This window comes from Camelus ferus, chromosome 14 (genome assembly GCF_009834535.1).
Source record: "Camelus ferus isolate YT-003-E chromosome 14, BCGSAC_Cfer_1.0, whole genome shotgun sequence".
Taxonomy (NCBI): domain Eukaryota; kingdom Metazoa; phylum Chordata; class Mammalia; order Artiodactyla; family Camelidae; genus Camelus; species Camelus ferus.
This window is the reverse complement of record NC_045709.1, coordinates 11,385,362-11,403,569: the sequence shown is the minus strand read 5'-3', so window position 1 is coordinate 11,403,569 and position 18,208 is coordinate 11,385,362. Positions and strand designations below refer to the sequence as shown.

At 48.1% G+C, this 18,208-nt stretch overlaps 2 protein-coding genes across 2 annotated transcripts in view; both read left to right on the top strand.

Moving 5' to 3' along the window:
* The window catches only part of ATP7B (ATPase copper transporting beta), a 45,696-nt gene extending 36,872 nt beyond the window's left edge, over positions 1 to 8,824 (top strand). The window contains 8 exon segments of the mRNA XM_006179637.3: positions 12 to 194; positions 709 to 877; positions 1,514 to 1,657; positions 2,881 to 3,023; positions 4,519 to 4,722; positions 4,820 to 4,937; positions 5,974 to 6,076; positions 6,549 to 8,824. Of these exon segments, the coding sequence (XP_006179699.3) occupies positions 12 to 194; positions 709 to 877; positions 1,514 to 1,657; positions 2,881 to 3,023; positions 4,519 to 4,722; positions 4,820 to 4,937; positions 5,974 to 6,076; positions 6,549 to 6,822 (1,338 nt within the window). The 3' untranslated portion in view covers positions 6,823 to 8,824.
* Positions 8,825 to 13,401: 4,577 nt separating this feature from the next.
* Positions 13,402 to 18,208, top strand: part of TMEM272 (transmembrane protein 272) — a 68,291-nt gene continuing 63,484 nt past the window's right edge. Inside the window, exon 1 of the mRNA XM_032496222.1 lies at positions 13,402 to 13,533. The gene's annotated coding sequence lies outside the window, so the exon portion shown is untranslated. The remainder of the gene's footprint in view (positions 13,534 to 18,208) is intronic.

The following is an 18,208-nucleotide window of genomic DNA, read 5'->3' as shown; positions in this document are numbered from 1 at the left end:
TGTTTTGACAGATAAAGACTGTGATGTTTGACAAAACTGGCACCATTACCCATGGGGTCCCCAAAGTCATGCGGGTCCTCCTGCTCGTGGACATGGCCACACTGCCCCTCAGGAAGGTTCTCGCTGTGGTGGGGACCGCGGAGGCCAGCAGTGAGCACCCCTTGGGCATGGCAGTCACCAGATACTGTAAAGAGGTAGGTGGACCTGGGTGTGGCTCAGCCCTGCCCCTCCCGCCCTCCCCACTCTCGCCAGCTGGGCTGGAAACCTCCTGACTCCTTCCTCTTCCCAGGACTTTCCTCCTTGCTGCCACTGGCATCCGAGTCACTGGCCCCCTGGAGGCCTTGGTTTGTGTGGTCTGGAAACCACTTAACAAGCCCCTCTGGAGCAGGTGGGGATGCAGATGCCAGGTGATACTGGACAGGTTGCAGTCTAGAAAGGAGAAAAACAATTCACATCAGTATCACCAGGCATCTGAACTCCAGGAGACGAGCTTAGGATGTTTTAAATGTCTGTGTCAGACAAGAGAGAGAGTTGCTGACTTGATAGTCAGTCTCGTCACCTTTCCCTGGAGTTTGCCTCCCACCCTCCTTTCCCCCCTAACTCCCAGTGGCTGCTGCTCTCTCCCCTGCCCTCACCCCAGGTCTCTGTCCTGACCCCCTCAACTCACCTCTCTGTTTTCTGCCTCCTCTCTGCTCCCTTTTGGCACAGGAACTTGGAACAGAGACCATGGGATACTGCACGGACTTCCAGGCGGTGCCAGGCTGTGGGATCGGCTGTAAAGTCAGCAGCGTGGAGGGCATCCTGGCGCAGGGCGAGCGCCTGCAGAACGAACGGACCGCTCACCTGAATGGGGTCAGCAGCATCCCCGTGGAAACAGGTACCCCTGGCCTCAATCTCCACTGCTCAGCCCACGGGTGCTGGGCCCAGCCACACCGGGCGCCACGCCAGGCTCGCCCCGTGGTTCCCTGCCGCGGAGAAGGTGTCTCATTTGCCTGTCGGGGACTGATCTGTGTGCAGTGACGCCTGAGTTAGTGGCACATGTAGCTAGAGGTGACAGGTGTAAGACTCACCAGGCCTTTTAGGACATATAGCTTTAAAGCATTTCATACGTGTAGGCTGTGTGATTATTTGCTGATTCACCTCAGGACACCTGTACCGAGCAGTGATGAATCTAGTCAACACTCGCTTTTGGTTCTGGACAAATAACTAGCGGCTTCTAAACCCTGTAGAAGCAGCAGCAGGTGGCGCCTCTAAAGGCAAATAGGGACACTACGCTGTGTTTAATACATTTGTAACATCTTCACACATTTTAATTCACACCACGGTTCTGCCCGTTAATTATTCTCTTTCCCCTGGTCCTTTAAGGATGGTGTTCCAAGAGGCCCTTAATAGGTTGTAGCTTTTCCAGAGTGGTCAAGTAGACGTTTTGCTGTTAACAGGATCCCATGGTTTTCAGTGCTTTCTCACAGTGAAATCGGGCTCTTTGGGAATAACCACACACTCTCGTGAGCAGATGCGGCCCCGCAGACCTTCTCTGTGCTGATCGGAAACCGGGAGTGGATGAGGCGCAACGGCTTGACGGTCACCAGCGACGTCAGCGACGCCATGACCGATCACGAGATGAAGGGCCAGACGGCCATCCTGGTGGCCATCGACGGTACCTCCCTGCTGCCCTACCCTCCGTGCGCCCACCACTGACGCTGGAGGTGTCCAGCAGAAAGAGAGTCCTCTTATTTTAAAAATAAACCTTCCCCTCTGTTAATTTTTAGTTCTTCTTTGGAAAAAGGGGGTCTCGCCATCTTTTTCACTTGATTCGCAGTCCCAAGTTCCCTCTTGCCCCTGCGTCTTTACCACCAGAGTAGAGGTGGCATTGCCTCCTTACTCTTTGGAATCTAAACTGTCTTCACCGTCTTCGTCTGCTTCTGTCTGCGTTGGCAGTTGAGAGCCTTCCTTCTCATCCATCACTGCAGGCGAAACAGTAGTCGCCTTTCCAAGATGTGTAAACTCTAGGGTGATCTGCGTGCCGGGATCCCCTGCAGTTTTCACAGAGCTGCTCGGGATCGCGTGTGCCTTAGATCTAACTCAGGGCATATCTTGGGCTCTACGTCTCAGGTAGATTAATATCACTTTGTTAACATTAGTTTCTGCCAAGAGAAGTAAAACTACATGTAAATAAGACATAATTTAGCTGCTGTACTTTGAATGCCCCTCCTCTCCCATTTTCTCTTTTTGTTCCTGCTTCCGCCCACCACACCTCCTGAGTCCTTGTAAACCCATAGTCCCTCAGGTCGTCATGCCAGCACTGGCACAAAGTGCCTCTTACACATCCTCACCCTCGCAGCTCCCATCACACCTCAGTCCTCAGATGCCTCCTGTCAGTATCTAAAGATTCACTCAAAAAAAAAAAAATTCTACACAGGTGTTTTCTGTAGGAAGAGACAAAAAGGAAGGATTGACTTTCTAGCTCTTTGGACGTTTGTCACTTTTTAAGTAGTGTTTTTTGTAGTTATATTTCTCATATCTCAATAGCAAACAGGTATTGAGTTATTACAAGCCAGGTACTCTGTGAAGTTACAGATTTTCCTTGCAGAAAATTTGGAAAATTTCAGTAACTGTAAAGCAAATGGAATCCCTTATTATCTTACTTCTCAGAGAACTACTATTAACTTTTTGATAGTCCTTCCAAACTTTTGTATGCATCTATAAATGTATTTAAATTTAGAAAAAAATCAAAGCCATATTCTGTCATATAACTTGGTGTTTTGGGTTTTGCATGTAACGCGATGCAATGAAGACTGTTCCCGTTCTGAGGACTCATTTGCTGCTCGGCCTGGGCTGCGCAGTGCTCTGCTTGCACTTACCTGGGGGCGTCTCCTGCAGGTGTGCTCTGTGGGATGATCGCCATCGCGGATGCCGTCAAGCAGGAGGCCGCCCTGGCCGTGCACACGCTGAAGAGCATGGGTGTGGACGTGGTTCTGATCACGGGGGACAACCGCAAGACAGCGAGAGCCATCGCCACCCAGGTACGGGCCGGCGGCCGGGGGCCAGGGATGTCTTCCACTCTGAAATTACAAGCAGTTGCAAGCTGGCAGAAACAGTTTGAGGAAAATAAGTAAGCCCTAGTGCGGCCAGCCCTCAGCATTGCTTCTGGTCTTTCCCCCTCTCTGGGGGCTTCTCTCCCCCTGTGCTCTGATCTGCTCTGAGCTATGTGCACCATGCAGGGGGCCACCTTGCTGCTGCCACAAAGATCACATCACTGGGGCCTGTGTGTCGTCATTCGTGCACAACTGGCTGCAGCCCTGGAAAAGCAGCTCTAAATTCTCTATTTCCCAGTCTCTGCCGTGAGGAAAAGAGTGTGGCTGAGGGCTGAAATAGACAACCTTGTAGCCCTTATGTTACAGGAGTGTGTTGCTGGCCCAGCTCTTATCACTCTGCACTGGATAGATGACTGGATCCTGGCAGTTCTCCTGCGGCCCTTGGTTTTGAGTTTGGGCATGAGGACGGCACTGCTGTCTGCCTGGCCTGCCCCGTGGGAATGGCTCCAGTGCAACCTCCTGAAAATTATGTATCACCCCTCCCAAAAGTGTGTGTAAGGCTGTTGGCCTTTGGAAATGAATTGCTTCTTAAGAGGGGAGCAGCAGCCCCTCTCTTTACTCAGCCATCCTTGCTAATGATGGACTTCTTGAGAAGCCCCTTCCCCTCCTAGTTAAAACTCATTTGTGCATTCAGCAAGCACTTATTAAGAGTCATCCCCCTGACAGGCGGGGAGGAGTGAAGAGGACACTGCCCTCAAGGAGCTCACAGTCCCGTGGCGAGGGTGGTCCAGGGACCAAGTACAAACCGAGTGCTGGGTGCTCTAGCGGAAGAGTGCACAGGATGCATGGGGGCCGCCAGCTTAACCTCAGCATGGCAGGGGCCAAGACACTCCCTGGGGACAGGAGGCCTGAGTCAGGATTGTCAGGTGAAGAAGAGGGGAGGGCTGTGGTAGGAGCACTGACCTTCGCAAGACAGAGCAGGCAGCATGAGCACTGCCAGCAGGTGCAAAGTGGCGGTGAGTTGGAGAGGGCAGTGTGGACCCACTGGGCCCCAGGGCAGGGAGCTGGGCCCGGGCAGAGCAGGTCAGATTCCTGCCCAGCTCCCTGCTCTCGGGGGACCTCAGCTGATGGACGGAGGAGTTCAGATGTTGTCCTACAGGAAGTGGGGTCTTCGAGCAGGTGTAAGGTGACCAAATGATCATTGTTTGGAAAGATCATTGGGACAGTGTCTGGAGAAAAGTGTCAGGAGGCCGGGATGTGGGCAGGAGGCCAGTGAGGGTCCCAGACCACTGCAGGGCGTTGGGATGGGAGCAGGGAATCTGGTTACTATGTGACCCATAATCTGCAGGGCTTGGTTACAGAACCTGGAGGGGGAGGGGAGGGGAGGTGGGATGGCTCGTGGGTTTTTCCGCCTCTTCCTACCCTTTGCCAACACTGGGTATTCTCATGTAATTACTTTTTGACTGTTTTCTTTTCCTTTCAGGTTGGCATCAACAAAGTCTTTGCAGAGGTGCTGCCTTCTCACAAGGTGGCCAAGGTCCAGGAGCTCCAGAACGAGGGGAGGAGGGTCGCCATGGTGGGCGACGGGGTCAACGACTCCCCAGCCCTGGCCCAGGCCGACGTGGGCATTGCCATCGGGACGGGCACGGATGTCGCCATCGAAGCGGCTGACGTCGTCCTCATCAGAGTGAGCTCGGCTGCGTCTCCCTCACCCCGTCGTTCGTTTCGGGAGCGGTGAGGGCCGCAGGGCAGCTCCCGATTCACCGCGTGTTCCTCTCCTGCAGAACGACCTGCTCGACGTGGTGGCCAGCATTCATCTCTCCAAGAGGACTGTGTGGAGAATCCGGCTCAACCTGGTGCTGGCGTTGATCTACAACCTGGTCGGGATACCCATCGCAGCAGGTGGGCCCTCACTGCCCTGTGCCCTCTGACCCCAACTGGGGCCAGAACCTTGTATAAAGAGTTGATTTTATTATGTTCTGCTCTGTAAGCCTCTAAAGTTGAATGAGAAACTGCAGAGAGGACTCAAGCCTTCATTCACTCCAGGCCTCTCTGCAAAGCTGGCCAAGATGCTTGACACTCTTTACTGTGGCCCTTTGTTCTGAAACATTACTAAGACAGACAGTCTGAAGAATAATGATTATTAACAGTTATGGGGCACCTGCTGTCTGCCAGGCACAGGGCCTGATGCTTCAGAGCCTTATCTTAGAAATTAATCCTGCCCAGGTTTTACCCTGGCTCAGGAATAAACCAGGAAAAGAGACGGATGTTTTCTGCTTCCTAACTCCTTCCCCCATTGAATCTGTGTCACCAGAGAGATAAAAGTTCCAGACACTTCAGCAAAGAAAGCTCCCGTTTGGGCTGAGACCTATTTTTAAACATGACTTTCCCACCTTAGGCTTTCCTGTTGTGCCCGAGCGGTCAGTGCTGATTCACATGGTGGACCAGCGTGTCGGCCTCAGCCCCAGCTCAGGCCGGTGTCCTTCCGGCCCCAGAGCTGGCTCAGGGCTGAGTCCCTCTCATGCTTGTGCCTCTGCCATGGACCTTTGCCCTTAAGTGGTCCGAGTCTCCTGGCTCTGTCCTGGGACCTGGTCTTGTTGCCCTTTTTCAAGATGCTTTGATGCCCTTGAGGGCGGACAGTCCATGTAGATGGGGACCGTGGCCACCCAGTCCGAGGTGCTGCCCATCTGGGTCCGTAGGATGCCCTGCTCCTCTGTAGCTTCCTCGAAACAGCTGATGCCACCTGTGGACGGTCCCAGGAAGGTCAGGGCAGGTGGGGGACCCCAGTCCTCACTGCCCAGGTCTGAGACAGCCAGCCTCAGGCCTGCTGGCACATGGTCTGAGCCACCCAGACAAGGAGAGCTTTGGGTGGGCGGTGAGGCTGGGCCCTCCTTGCTCCACCCTGGGCTGCGGCCTGAGCATCGTCCTCCCCGGCCAGGTGTCTTCATGCCCATTGGCGTCGTGCTGCAGCCATGGATGGGCTCGGCAGCCATGGCGGCCTCCTCCGTGTCTGTGGTCCTCTCGTCACTGCAGCTCAAGTGGTGAGTCCCCGAGCAGCCGGTGTCGTCCTCTGAGCACAGGGGCCTCCCGGGCCCAGAGCACTGCCCGGAGCAGAGCCCAGCGTGTGCTGGTGTAATGATTCATCCTCGCCTGGAGCAAACAGCTCACCACGCTTCTGGAGGTTCCAGTTATTTCGCTCAAGGGCTGTTTATGTAAATATGTAGGCGTAGGATCCCTGTATGCTACCACTTTTCCTTTTTAAAAATAGATGTTTGTTTATTCATGCTTTTATTTAACGAAAGTTAACGACAGCCTGCCGTGTACAGGTGTTTGGATAGGAAGTTTCTCAATTGGGCGAACTTTGCCTGAACCTTCAGAGTCCAGTGGCCTTTCATTTAAAACCCATGAAGTTTTGATACTGCCTGTTCTTGAAAGACTTGAAGAGGGGCCTTCTCCGGGGTTCAACTTGTGTGTCCAGAATGGCCCACGTGCTCTTGGTCTCTTGCTTTACAGCTATAAGAAGCCGGAGCTGGAGTGGTACGCGGCGCAGGCACAGGGCCGCATGAAGCCCCTGACCGCGTCCCAGGTCAGCGTGCACATCGGCATGGACGACCGGCGGCGGGACTCCCCCCGGGCCACACCCTGGGACCAGGTCAGCTACATCAGCCAGGTGTCCCTGTCCTCCCTCAAGTCCGACAAGCTGTCTCGGCACAGCACTGCGGCCAATGACAGAGGGGACAAGTGGTCTCTGCTCCTGAATGACCGGGATGAGGAGCAGTGCATCTGAAAGCCGCAGGCAGGTGCAGACCCCAGCCGGCCTGGCCCCTCTCCCCGTGGCCGAGGCTCGAGTCCAGCAGGCGCGACACCAGCGGCCGGCAGCAGGGTCGTGGGGCCCGTCTCCAGCCCTGGTGCTCCCGCTCCCCGGGCCTCCTTGATCATCCCGTCCTGGACACTGTGGATGGTGCTGCCCGGCCCCACGGGCTCAGGGGAGGCGTCCTCCCCCGTGCTGTGGCAGGGCTTGTCAGAAGCCTGCTGGGACAGCCAGCCCTCTGCACAGCCTCTGCTTTAGCATTTGGGATGACTGCTCGTGACACGAGGAAGACCTTATCAGGACCAGAACCTTAGCCAGGCCTTTCCACGGAGCTAATAAAAACCTCTGGGTCGGGCTCTTTTTGACAACACCCGTGTGCATCGTGTATCTGAGACCAGTTTACCTCAAGTGCACCCATTGAGCTCTGCTGGCACCGCCTCTCCCTTTTCTGCCCTTGACACTGGGGGTGTGGCACCCCATCATCCGAGGCCAGGGCTGCCGTCCTCGCTTCCCCGCTGCTGTTCTCGGGTGCCTCTCCGAGGGGCCTGAGTGCTCCTGCCTGCACCCCCAACTCACACGCCCGCTGGAGAGCTCGCCACGCGTCCTCAGGGCGAGAAGAGTTCTTTCTTGCTGCCAAGCCTCTTCTCCGTGGAGTCGTGGCTTCTCACTCCACAGAACCGAGTGCTGTTGCTGACTGTCGCTGCCCAGCTGGAGTGAGGTCTCAGAACCTGAGACTTGAGAAATTTGTCTTCCTGTGGGATCCAGGTAGACGGACCCCGGGAGGCCTGTGGTGCAGGAACCTGCTGGCCCAGTTCCTGGGGCTTCAGTTACATGGCCTCACAGGGTCCAATACAGAATTCATGGAGGTAGTACCCCAATGTCGTGCAGCTCCAAGGAAGTGGTACCCAAATAAGAGAGAGGACACCCTAGTCCTCCACACACTTTGACTTCTGCACGCTGAGCTGGTGCCTTAGGAAAGGGGTGACCACAACTTCCCAAGGGAGAGTCTTTCTAACTTGCAGTGGCCTTTGTGGTTGCGTGACATTGGAGGGGCAGGTACAGGGCCATTGTAGACTCTGAGGTCGGTGGTGATTGGCAGACCACACGGGGGAAGACTAGTATGATCAGAGTCTTAGAACAGGCAGAGCAGAGCCTGTTCCCAGTTCTGAGATGAAGCCTTGTCACACACACACAGTCATTTGAGTTATTTATTAAGTGTCAGCTATTTTCCAGGGGGATACAAACACTATTTATAAATTACCTCTAATCCTCCCAACAAACCAGCAAAGTAGATAATGTCCACGTTTCACAGGGGGGAACGGGCTCAGAGAGGCTAGTGATCTTGCCCAGAATCACACAGCCAGTGTATAGGCCAGAGCAGGGGTCTGAATCCACGTCTGTTGGCTCTGAAGTCTTTTCTCCAACTGGCCTCTACTTGAATAGTTTGCTTGATAAGAATAAACAAGAAAAAGGCCCTTGCACCTGGAAGAAGGGATCTGCCAGGTGATAGATTCATGGACTTGGAGTGAAATTCGATCACAAGGTCGCATCACCTTCCCTTGGGATGGTTCCTTTCCATTTCCATACAGTTTAGTTTTTGCTGGGTCTTACCCTCTAAAAATCCATGCACAGCGCTTTGTTGTGTTTTTACTTTCCAGTCCTCCCTCCCCTCCCAGCCCCTTCCTGCTCTGTCCCCAGTCTTGTCCTCTCTTTACTCTTGGCTGTGCTGGGGGTGTTTCTTGTTTTGTAACTAGGCTGATCACTGTCTGAAGAATCTAATTGTATTGATTTTTCAAAAAGCTTTTAGGACCATAAATGTCATGTTTATAGGGACACGAGAATATTTATATAATTGTACGGAAAATAACCTTTTAGATGTTCAAAGTATAAGGAATTTTTGGTCAGAAAAGAAGAATTCCTACTTCAGAAACTTTCCATGCTATAGTAGAATAAATTTTCTTTTTTTATTCATCTAAAAGTCTGCCTTGGGCTGGCTCTGAGTGAGAAACCTGCTGGGGGCTGGGGCAGCGCCGTCTACAGTGAGAACCTCGAGGGCTGGTTTTGCTGGGTGCCTCTTCAGGTTTCAGGGGAGAGAAGGATGGGGTTTTAACAGTGGAGGCTGTGAGGGTGGCCAGAGCCCTCTGATGGGCCATCCTTGCACTGCGTGAGCCCCTCTCCCAAATGCCCGCCTCTGTGGTGTGTGGGGAGAACTCTGGAAAGCACCCCCGTTGGGGTGTCTGTCCTGCTGGTTCAGACACGGACCTAGACCCCATGGCCCCATCAGATGCACATCCCTGGTTGAGAGTGATTGTCTACAAAAGGCTGTTTTCAGTGCACACCGTTTAATCCGGAGGGCTATGTTTTGGGATCCTTGGCCCTGAAGGAGTAGGGTGGGAGGAGGAGTAGAAGAGTCTGGACCGGAAGACTCTGCTGGGCATCTTGGGGGGGGGGCAGTTGGAGGATAGTCCTAAGTGAGGTGACAGTGTAATTCATCATCCAAACCAGGATACTTTTAAGAGTGAAAGGAGGTGCTATTACTAATGATGCCAGGGCAGCTGGCCTAAACTGGGACTACACAGGCAAACTGGGACATGTGGTCACCTGCCTTAAAGGGGAAATAGACATTTTGCATTCGTCACCAACACAAACTGTTAGCACGTTAGAACTTTGCTCTAATTGTAGGTTCCGCAGACATGCTGGTGACAGTCCTTTATCAGATTTGGAGATTTTTCCCCTTTGTCACATCCTGACACCAACACTTCTCTGTAGTCACTGAGGTGACTATCTTGTGGTTCAGTGGGGACCGTGCCACCTGCTGGTGCGCCCAGTGCCCCGTGGCACACCTGGTAGGACTTCACTCCAGGTGCGCTGGACTCCTTTCCTGGATGCCCAGCTGTGGGAGTTTCCGCTGTGGAAAGGGAGGCTTGATAACAACCTTAGGAAAGGAGTCCCATTTCTTTTGAAAATAGGTGCTTTCTAAAACTTGAGCAAATTTCTCTGAAAAGATTCCACATGTACCAGAATGAATCATAGTATCTGTCCATTCCTGATAACTTTTCAGTATTTAAGACCTTGGTGAAGAGTTGAGATAGAATCACCTAATAGTAAATGAATGTAACACTTGTAGGTGTCTTTTTTCCTTAAATACCATCTGGAAATTAACATGTCAAAAAATAGGTCCCCAAATTGTTCTGCCAGTTTACTAAGAAACCAAGATTAATAAAAGTGACTTTTATTTTAAGGAAATCCAGCATAGGCCAAAATCAGCCAGTCCAATAGATGAATTAGAGAAAGATTATTTGAATTACAGAAGGATTTGTTTTGGCTTTAAAAAAATTCATGATGATATTTCAATAGATAAATTTCTTAATGCATATAAAATTCTTTTTGAGTTAGAAAAGTTTTATTTGCATACAGCTTTTTCTTAACTGCGTCTTTTGTTAAAAAAAAATAAAAAGTTAAGGCACTTACATACGAAGGAATTACTGAAGCAACCCTCACGCTGACACTGTTTCCCTTTCAGATTTCCTTGGCTTGTGGGAAGGCTGAATTGGTACTGGAAAGTATTGTGGAGCTGGGAGGGACGAAACCACTCTGCTTTCTTCATTTGGACCTCAGCTTGGGCAGGGACGTGAACACCATTGTTTGGGTTCCTTCCAGAGGGAGATGTCTGCTTGTCTGCCGTTTTCCTTTGTGTAAAGACAATGGCAGTGGCTGAAATTACAGGATAGAATATGAGAATGTTAAATAACACTGCAAAATCCCAGAGCCTCCTTTATTCTGTTTGAAAAGATTAAAAAAAAAACAGTTGGAAAAATCATCCAAGGGCTGGCTGAGATGAAAACAAGAACTGATGGAAATTTAACGTTTTTTTCCTCTGAAAAGGAGATGGCTGTTTTTTCTTCTTAATATAAACAGGAAACTCATAGAGAAAAATTTAAGCATATAATAGTGTATAAAGAGGGGGAAGAGACAGCCCCACCCCCAAAAAGGAAGCCCCATGGATGTGGTTTCATGGAGGGGTGTCCTTTGTGGTGGGCCACGTTGGGGCACTGAGGGAGCAGAGCCTGCCTACCCATGGGGGACCCATCTCCCTGGCCACACTGTAACCATCTGAGCACAGAGGTGCTGTAATGGGCTCCAGGATGGACCGGCTGTGAACTGACGGGCACCCAGGGCCCGGTAGGTCAAGGAACAGACAACGTTCAAATCCTGTGGGTGCTGAGTTTGGGTCCATCACTCTTGCTCAGCGAGTCCTCACAGTCAAGCTGACTGTCCAGGAGACAGCTTGAGTGGGTGTCCACACTTGCTTGCTCCAACCACAAAGCCCCCACCCAATGTGCCCCCCGGGCCACCCACCTCCCTGCAAAGGTGACACTGCGTGGTCTCCTCAGAAGAAGTAGGGCTTCCTTGGCACCCCGTGGTGCTGTGCTTGGGGCAAGAGAATTGTCCTCTGGCAGGACAGTGTGGTTGAACTCAAGAGCCACCAGGTAGTCTCTGTGACCAAAACAACTTCCCAGTCTGAAGCCAGACCAAATTCTCTTGATTGTTTTTGGTTTTTTTGTTTTGTGTGTGTGTGTGTGTGTGTTTAATACATCTAGAAACTCAAACAAACTCATCATTATGAAATGGGCGATGGGGCAGAGTGTGAGGCTGGAGTCCAGCCCTGGCACCAGGGTGCCTCTACAATGTGTTTATGTCTGTGCTTGCAGCCCAGGGCTCCGAATCTGCATTTAGCTGTGCAGAGTACACTATTGGGATGACTCATCAGTGAAATTCCATCCATCGGCATCAGAGTTGGGCAGACTTGAGTTCAAAACCTGATGCTACCCCCTCAAGAAAGTCACTCCACCTTTCTGAGCTTCCAGATCGGTGTAGAAGGAAACTTGTGAAGGTTGCATGAAATTGTGGACGTGAATGCCTGGCGTACTGACCGGCAGACGTCACTGTTAGAATGACACTGATGTGATATGACACTGACGTGATGAGACTGAGAGGTTCCGGGATTGTCTTGCAATGGGGTACAGGCTCCTAGAAAATACTGAATGAATGATGCAGGTGCCCAGTGGGAATTAGGAAATGACCACGATGGGTGCCAGTGCACAGAAGTTGTGAAAAGTAAGGTGGTTTCTCTAACATGTCGGTTCAGTCTGGTTTAGAGGGCGAGATCTTGTCTCACTCAATTTATCTGCATCATATTTAGAAATGTGATTATTTTCACAAATCTATTTTGATTTTTTCCCTTCTCTCCTGGGTAGAATTCCGTCACTTTAGGTATGATTTCCTAGAGAATGCACTGACATTTGATTAAAGCGGAACAGTTGTGCTCGGCTATTTCTGATGACTCAGCCCTGGGGGCTAAATACATCCCCATCACAGAGGTGTGGTGTCTCCATCACCCAGGTGGAGGCGACCTGGACCTGACGTCATGCAGATTTAGTCACGGGGACACCTGCCCTCACTAGGGCACTGGGGGGAGCAGTGCTCAGCGAGGATCTTGTTGGGTCTGGAGGAATATGGATGTTTTACAAACTTCTGTATTCTCCTTGCTTAACGATCAGGGTTAAGGCTAAATCCATATGTGTTTAGAACCCAGCTAAATTTTGAACTTTATTCTAGGAATCCAAAAGAGACACATGCTGCTCGTCTCTGACTTTAGTTAGAGACACTTAAATTTGGATCAGTGGAGTTTTCTGTAAAGTACAAAAAATATTAGATGCCTCAGGATGGAGGCTTCATCTTCCATTTAAAGCCCCACCCATTTCTGGGGAATGTTTAATAACTTGCCTCTTCCTCATCAGTCATCCCTGCTTCCCTGTCCCCCAAAGAATGTTCGGTGCAAATGACTCCAGCCCCCTCGCCGTTCACCCCTCACCAGCCGCCTCCCCGCACTTCCCTGCCACACTCACAACCACCCTCCCACACACACCCAAACTAGGAAGAGTCCTTGTTTTGTCTTGCCTCTTACGTGCCCTTCCCTTCCTTCTGAGCCTAAACTTTTAGGCAACCACTGAGCCTCCAGGGCTTTCAGTTTAAATCTACTGCTTTTCTCCTAGGTCATCTCCCGGCCGCGTGGTGCTGGGCCGTTAACCGGGAAAGTGGTTCTCCCTGAGGGTTCCCAGGAACCTTGGCCTCCCCTGGTGCCTGGGAAGTTTCCAGACAAGGGGCTGGTGTTGCAGCTGGGTTTTGCCTAGGTGAGCAAGGGTGGCAACTGCTCTGCCTTAGCCTCGAGGAAGAGCAAAACCACTGCGGGAGGGATTCCAGGAATTGGTCTCTTAAACGAGGCCCATGAATGACCATGAATGTTGTGAAAATTCATAAAGACAAACCACATTTCAAATGGAATCGGGAAGCCCTGAAGGCACACACCATCTACCGCAGCTTACTTTACAATCCTGGGCGGGAAGGTTACCCCAGCATGAGGAAGGAAGATTTTTCTCCTCGCCCAGCAACAGCCCAGCCAATGAGAAGTGCTGCAGTTCAGCCAATGAGAAGCTGTCACCACCCTGAACTCTATTTCCTCCAGTGAAATCATTTCATTTGGAGCAGCCCCTTCCAACTTACCCCCTTCCGCTATAAAAGCGAGCTCTCTTCCTTTTTTTCTCTGGATTTGCCCACGGTCAGCTGGAGCTTTCTTTTCCCAAATTTCGATTCCTCTTGCTATTCCCAGATAAACTCATGGAGCTGGTAAGATAACTGCCTATTTTATTTTAAAATTGACAAAGTCTTGTGTTTTATCTGTCTACTTTTAGCTGGCGTAAGACAATGTAGTTTCACTTCATCTGAAAAACTACACAAAATAGTTTTTAACTGGCTTTTATCAGAAGCCTGTTTAAGTACTATAGCAAAATACAGACAGTGGCTTTATTTTTCTACCTAGTAAAAAGCATGCTGGGAGTGTGTTCCTTGATCGCAGGCATACAAATCACTATTAAAATGCCTCTTGGACTCCTCACTACCGAACTTCTATCTGTATTTCCACAAAATAATGCCATTGGCTGCCTAGTCTTTTATATATTTATATATATATATATATATATATATATATATATATATATAAATATATATCTATATCTATATATATTATATATGTATATTTTATTGAATATAGTCAGTTTACCATGTTGTATCAATTTCTGGTGTACAGCATAATGCTTCTGTCACACAGGAACACAGCATATATTCGTTTTCAGATTCTTTTTAACTATAAGTTACTACAAGATCTTGAATATAGTTCCCTGTGCTATACAGTATAAACTTGTTGTTTATCTATTTTATATATACTAGTTAGTATCTGCAAATCTTAAACTCCCAATTTATCCCTTCCCACCCTCACCCCACCCCCAGGGGTAGCCGTAAGTTTGTTTTCTATGTCTGTGAATCTGTTTCTGTTTTGTAAATAAGTTCATTTGTCTTTTTTTTTTTTTTTTTCTCTTTCTGACTTATTTCACTTAGAATGATCTCCAGGTCCATCCATGTTGCTGCATATGGCATTATTGTATTATTTTTATGGCTGAGTAGTATTCCATTGTATAAATATACCACAGCTTTTTTATCCAGTCATCTGTCAATGGACATTTAGGTTGTTTCCACATCTTGGCTATTGTAAACAGAGCTCCTATGAACATTGGGGTGCATGTATATATTTTTAAAAAATATTTTTATTGAAATACATTCAGTTTACAATGTTGTGTCAATTTCTGGTGTATAGCACAATACTTCAGTCACATAGGAACATATTCATTTCATATTCTTTTTAACCATAAATTACTGCAAGATATTGAATATTGTTGCCTATGCTATACAGTATAAACTTGTTTATTTTATATATAGTAGTTAGTATCTGCAAATCTCAAACTCCCAGTTTATCCCTTCCCACCCCATCCCCCTAACCCCAGTAACCATAAGTTTGTTTTCCATGTCTGTGAGTCTGTTTCTGTTTTGTAAATAAGTTTGTTTGTCTTTTATTTTTTTAGATTCTACATACAAGTGATATATGGTATTTTTCTTTCTCTTTCTGTCTTACTTCACTTAGAATGACATTCTCCAGGTTCATGCATGTTGCTGCAAATGGCATTATTTTATTCTTTTTATGGCTAAGTAGTATTCCATTGTATAAATATAACACAAATTCTTTATCCAGTCATCTATCAATGGACATTTAGGTTGCTTCCATGTCCTGTCTATTATATGTAGTGCTGCTATGAACATTGGGGTGCATGTATCATTTTGAATTAAGGTTCCCTCCAGATATATGCCCAGGAGTGGGATTGCTGGATCATAGGTTAAGTCTACTTTTGGTTTTTTGAGGAATCTCCACACTGTTTTCCATAATGGCTACGCCAAACTACATTCCCACAGTGTGGTAGGCTTTCTTTTTCTCCACAGCCTCTCCAGCATTTATCATTTGTGGACTTTTGAATGATGGCCATTCTGATTTGTGTGAGGTGATACCTCATTGTAGTTTTGATTTGCATTTCTCTGATAATTAGCAATATTGAACATCTTTTCATGTGCCTATTGGCCATTTGTATGTCTTCATTGGAGAATTGCTTGTTTAGGTCTTCTGCCCATTTGTGGATTGGGTTGTTTCTTATTATTAAGTTGTGTGAGCTGTTTACATATTCTGGAAATTAAGCCCTTGTCAGTCTTGTCTTTTACAAATATCTTCTCCCATTGTATGTTGTCTTTTTGTTTTGCTTATGGTTTCCTTTTCTGTGCAAAAGCTTATAAGCTTAATTAGGTACCATTTGTTTATTTTTGCTTTTATTTCTATTGCCTGGGTAGACTGCCCTAGGAGAACATTGCTGAGATGTATGTGAGATAATGTTTTGCCTGTCTTCTTCTAAGAGGTTTATAGTGTCTTGTCTTATGTTCAAGTCTTTAAGCCATTTTGAGTTGATTTTTGTGCATGGTGTGAGGGAGTGTTCTACTTCATTGATTTACATGCAGCTGTCCAGTTTTCCCTACACTATTTGCTGAAGACACTGTCTTTACTCCATTGTATGTTCTTGCCTCCTTTGTCAAAGATTAATTGACCGAAAGTTTTGGGCTTATTTCTGGGCTCTCTATTCTGTTCCATTGATCCATAGGTCTGTTTTTGTACCAATGCCACACTATTTTGATTACTGTAGCTCTGTAGTATTGTCTGAAGTCTGAGAGGGTTATTCCTCCAGCTTCTTTCTTTTTATTCAATATTGCTTTGGCAATTCTGGGTCTTTTGTGATTCCATATAAATTTTAGGATTATTTGTTCTAGTCCTGTGAAAAATGTCCTGGTTAATTTGATAGAGATCCCATTAATTCTTCCAGTCCAAGAACAAGGGCTATCTTTCCATTTCTTTAAGTCATCTTTAATTTCCTTAGTCAGTGTTTTGTAGTTCTCCATGTATGTCTTTCACCTCCTTGGTCAGATTTATTCCTAAGTATTTTATTTTTTTGAATGCAATTTTAAAAGGGATTGTTTCTTTACCTTCCTTTTTAGATATTTCATTGTTAGTGTAAATAAATGCCACTGATTTCTGTATGTTAATCTTGTACCCTGCTACCTTGCCGAATTCTTTTATCAACTCTAGTAGTTTTTGTATGGCCTTTAGTAGATGTGCACAGAGGAAAGCAGCATGCTCACGCATGTGTACACAGGGAGACCTGCAAAAGACTGTCACTGCAGCACTGTTTGTATAGGAAACAGCCAAGATGTCCATCAATAGGGAAGTAAGGAGAAAAGTTGTGCTAGGTGTCACCAAGATGCTCTGCAGCTTTCAAGATGAACGAACTAGGTCTTTGTGTGTCAATATGGGTAACTCTGGAAAGCACAGTGTTGAGAGAAAATGGTTACAGATGGACACATATAGTGAAATTGCTTTATGTAAATTTAAAAAACAACATTGTTCCATATATTGTAGACACAGGCTTCAGTAGTCAAAGTATAAATATGGTCTGGAGATACACCCTGAGTTCAGAACAGGGGTTTCCTCTCAGGAGAAAGGGAAGAGAACTGGCAGAGCTGGAGAGGTTTGTTAGGGTGTGAGGTTCTTCAGCTATATTTGTAACATGTTGATTCTAAAACTATGAAGGAAATTTGCTGAAGTGTCAACACTGGTTAAATCTGGGTGTTGGGTACATGACTTTTGCTATATTATTCTCTCTCTATATGTATTTTTTAACATGCATAAATTTTTAAAAATATATGTGAGTCTGGAGTTTGGAGAGAAGCCACGACTGGAGGGTAGAGTCAGGGCATCTGTGCCGAGAGCTCAGGTAAAGCAGCGAGCAGGCCCTGCACGCTGAGTCCTGACACAGGAAAAGTGGGCAAAGACTTCGGGAAACACTTATTTTTAAGGGAGGAGATGAAGCAAGAAGAGAAACAGAGCCAGGAGGGGTATGTGATGCGGTGGCCCAGGAAAGAAATTAAAAAAAAAAAAGTTATAATGAAAAATGTCGGCTGCTGAGAGTGTGTACAAATACAGAGAATAGCACAGGGAATCCCCACACCCAGCCCTGAACCTCTCCTTGAACTAAATAATTGTCAAGACTGTCAGATTGCTTCTTCCATTTCCTCTTTGCTTTCTGTTTTCCCCCGACTGTTTTGGTTGGCTGAAGTGATTTAAAGCACAGCCCAGACATCACGCCTTTCCATCCCTACTGCGGTGTGCCTTTCTAAACTATCCAGACGTTGAGAAAGAGTTTTAAGGTGGGAAATGTCAGCAGCATTAAATGTTGCAGGTAACTTGAGAGAGAAGAGGACCAAGGGGCTGTTGTGAAAGTTCAAGGTGCCAGGACGGACGTGTCTGAGGGTGCCAGGTGGCAGGAGGAGGTGCCGGCCCCGGTGGCTTTGCTGGGCAATGGGAGGCCTTTGAGATGAGCAGGTGCAAGAAATGCAGCTCACCGTTTTGAGAATTGCGATGGGGAAAAGGAGGAGAAAAGGGATGCCATCTGAGGGTGGCAGGGATGAGGAAAGTATTTTCAGGATGGAGAGAGATCAAATTTAGTGTCTCAGGTGACAGATAAGAAAAAGGCAGCATAATTGGTGGAGCCAATTCCTGGATGGGCAGAAGTGAATGGGAGAAAGAGGATAGTGGGGTTACTTTTTCAGTAAACAGGAATGAAATTACTCAAACATCTAGAAGTGGGAGGAAGGAGGGTTGACATTTTGGGGGGACACTGAGTGTCTGTTTGCAACATGAGAATTTGGAACTCCCTGTGGGCCAAGAGGCCAGGAGTCAAGCCAGGACTGTCATTATATTGTGATTTACTGAGTACCTGCTGCAAGGCAGACATGTTCCTGATCTCATTTGATCCTCATCACACACTGCACAGCTCAGGGAGGTGAGCTCAGGGATGTTAAGCACTTGCCACCCCCC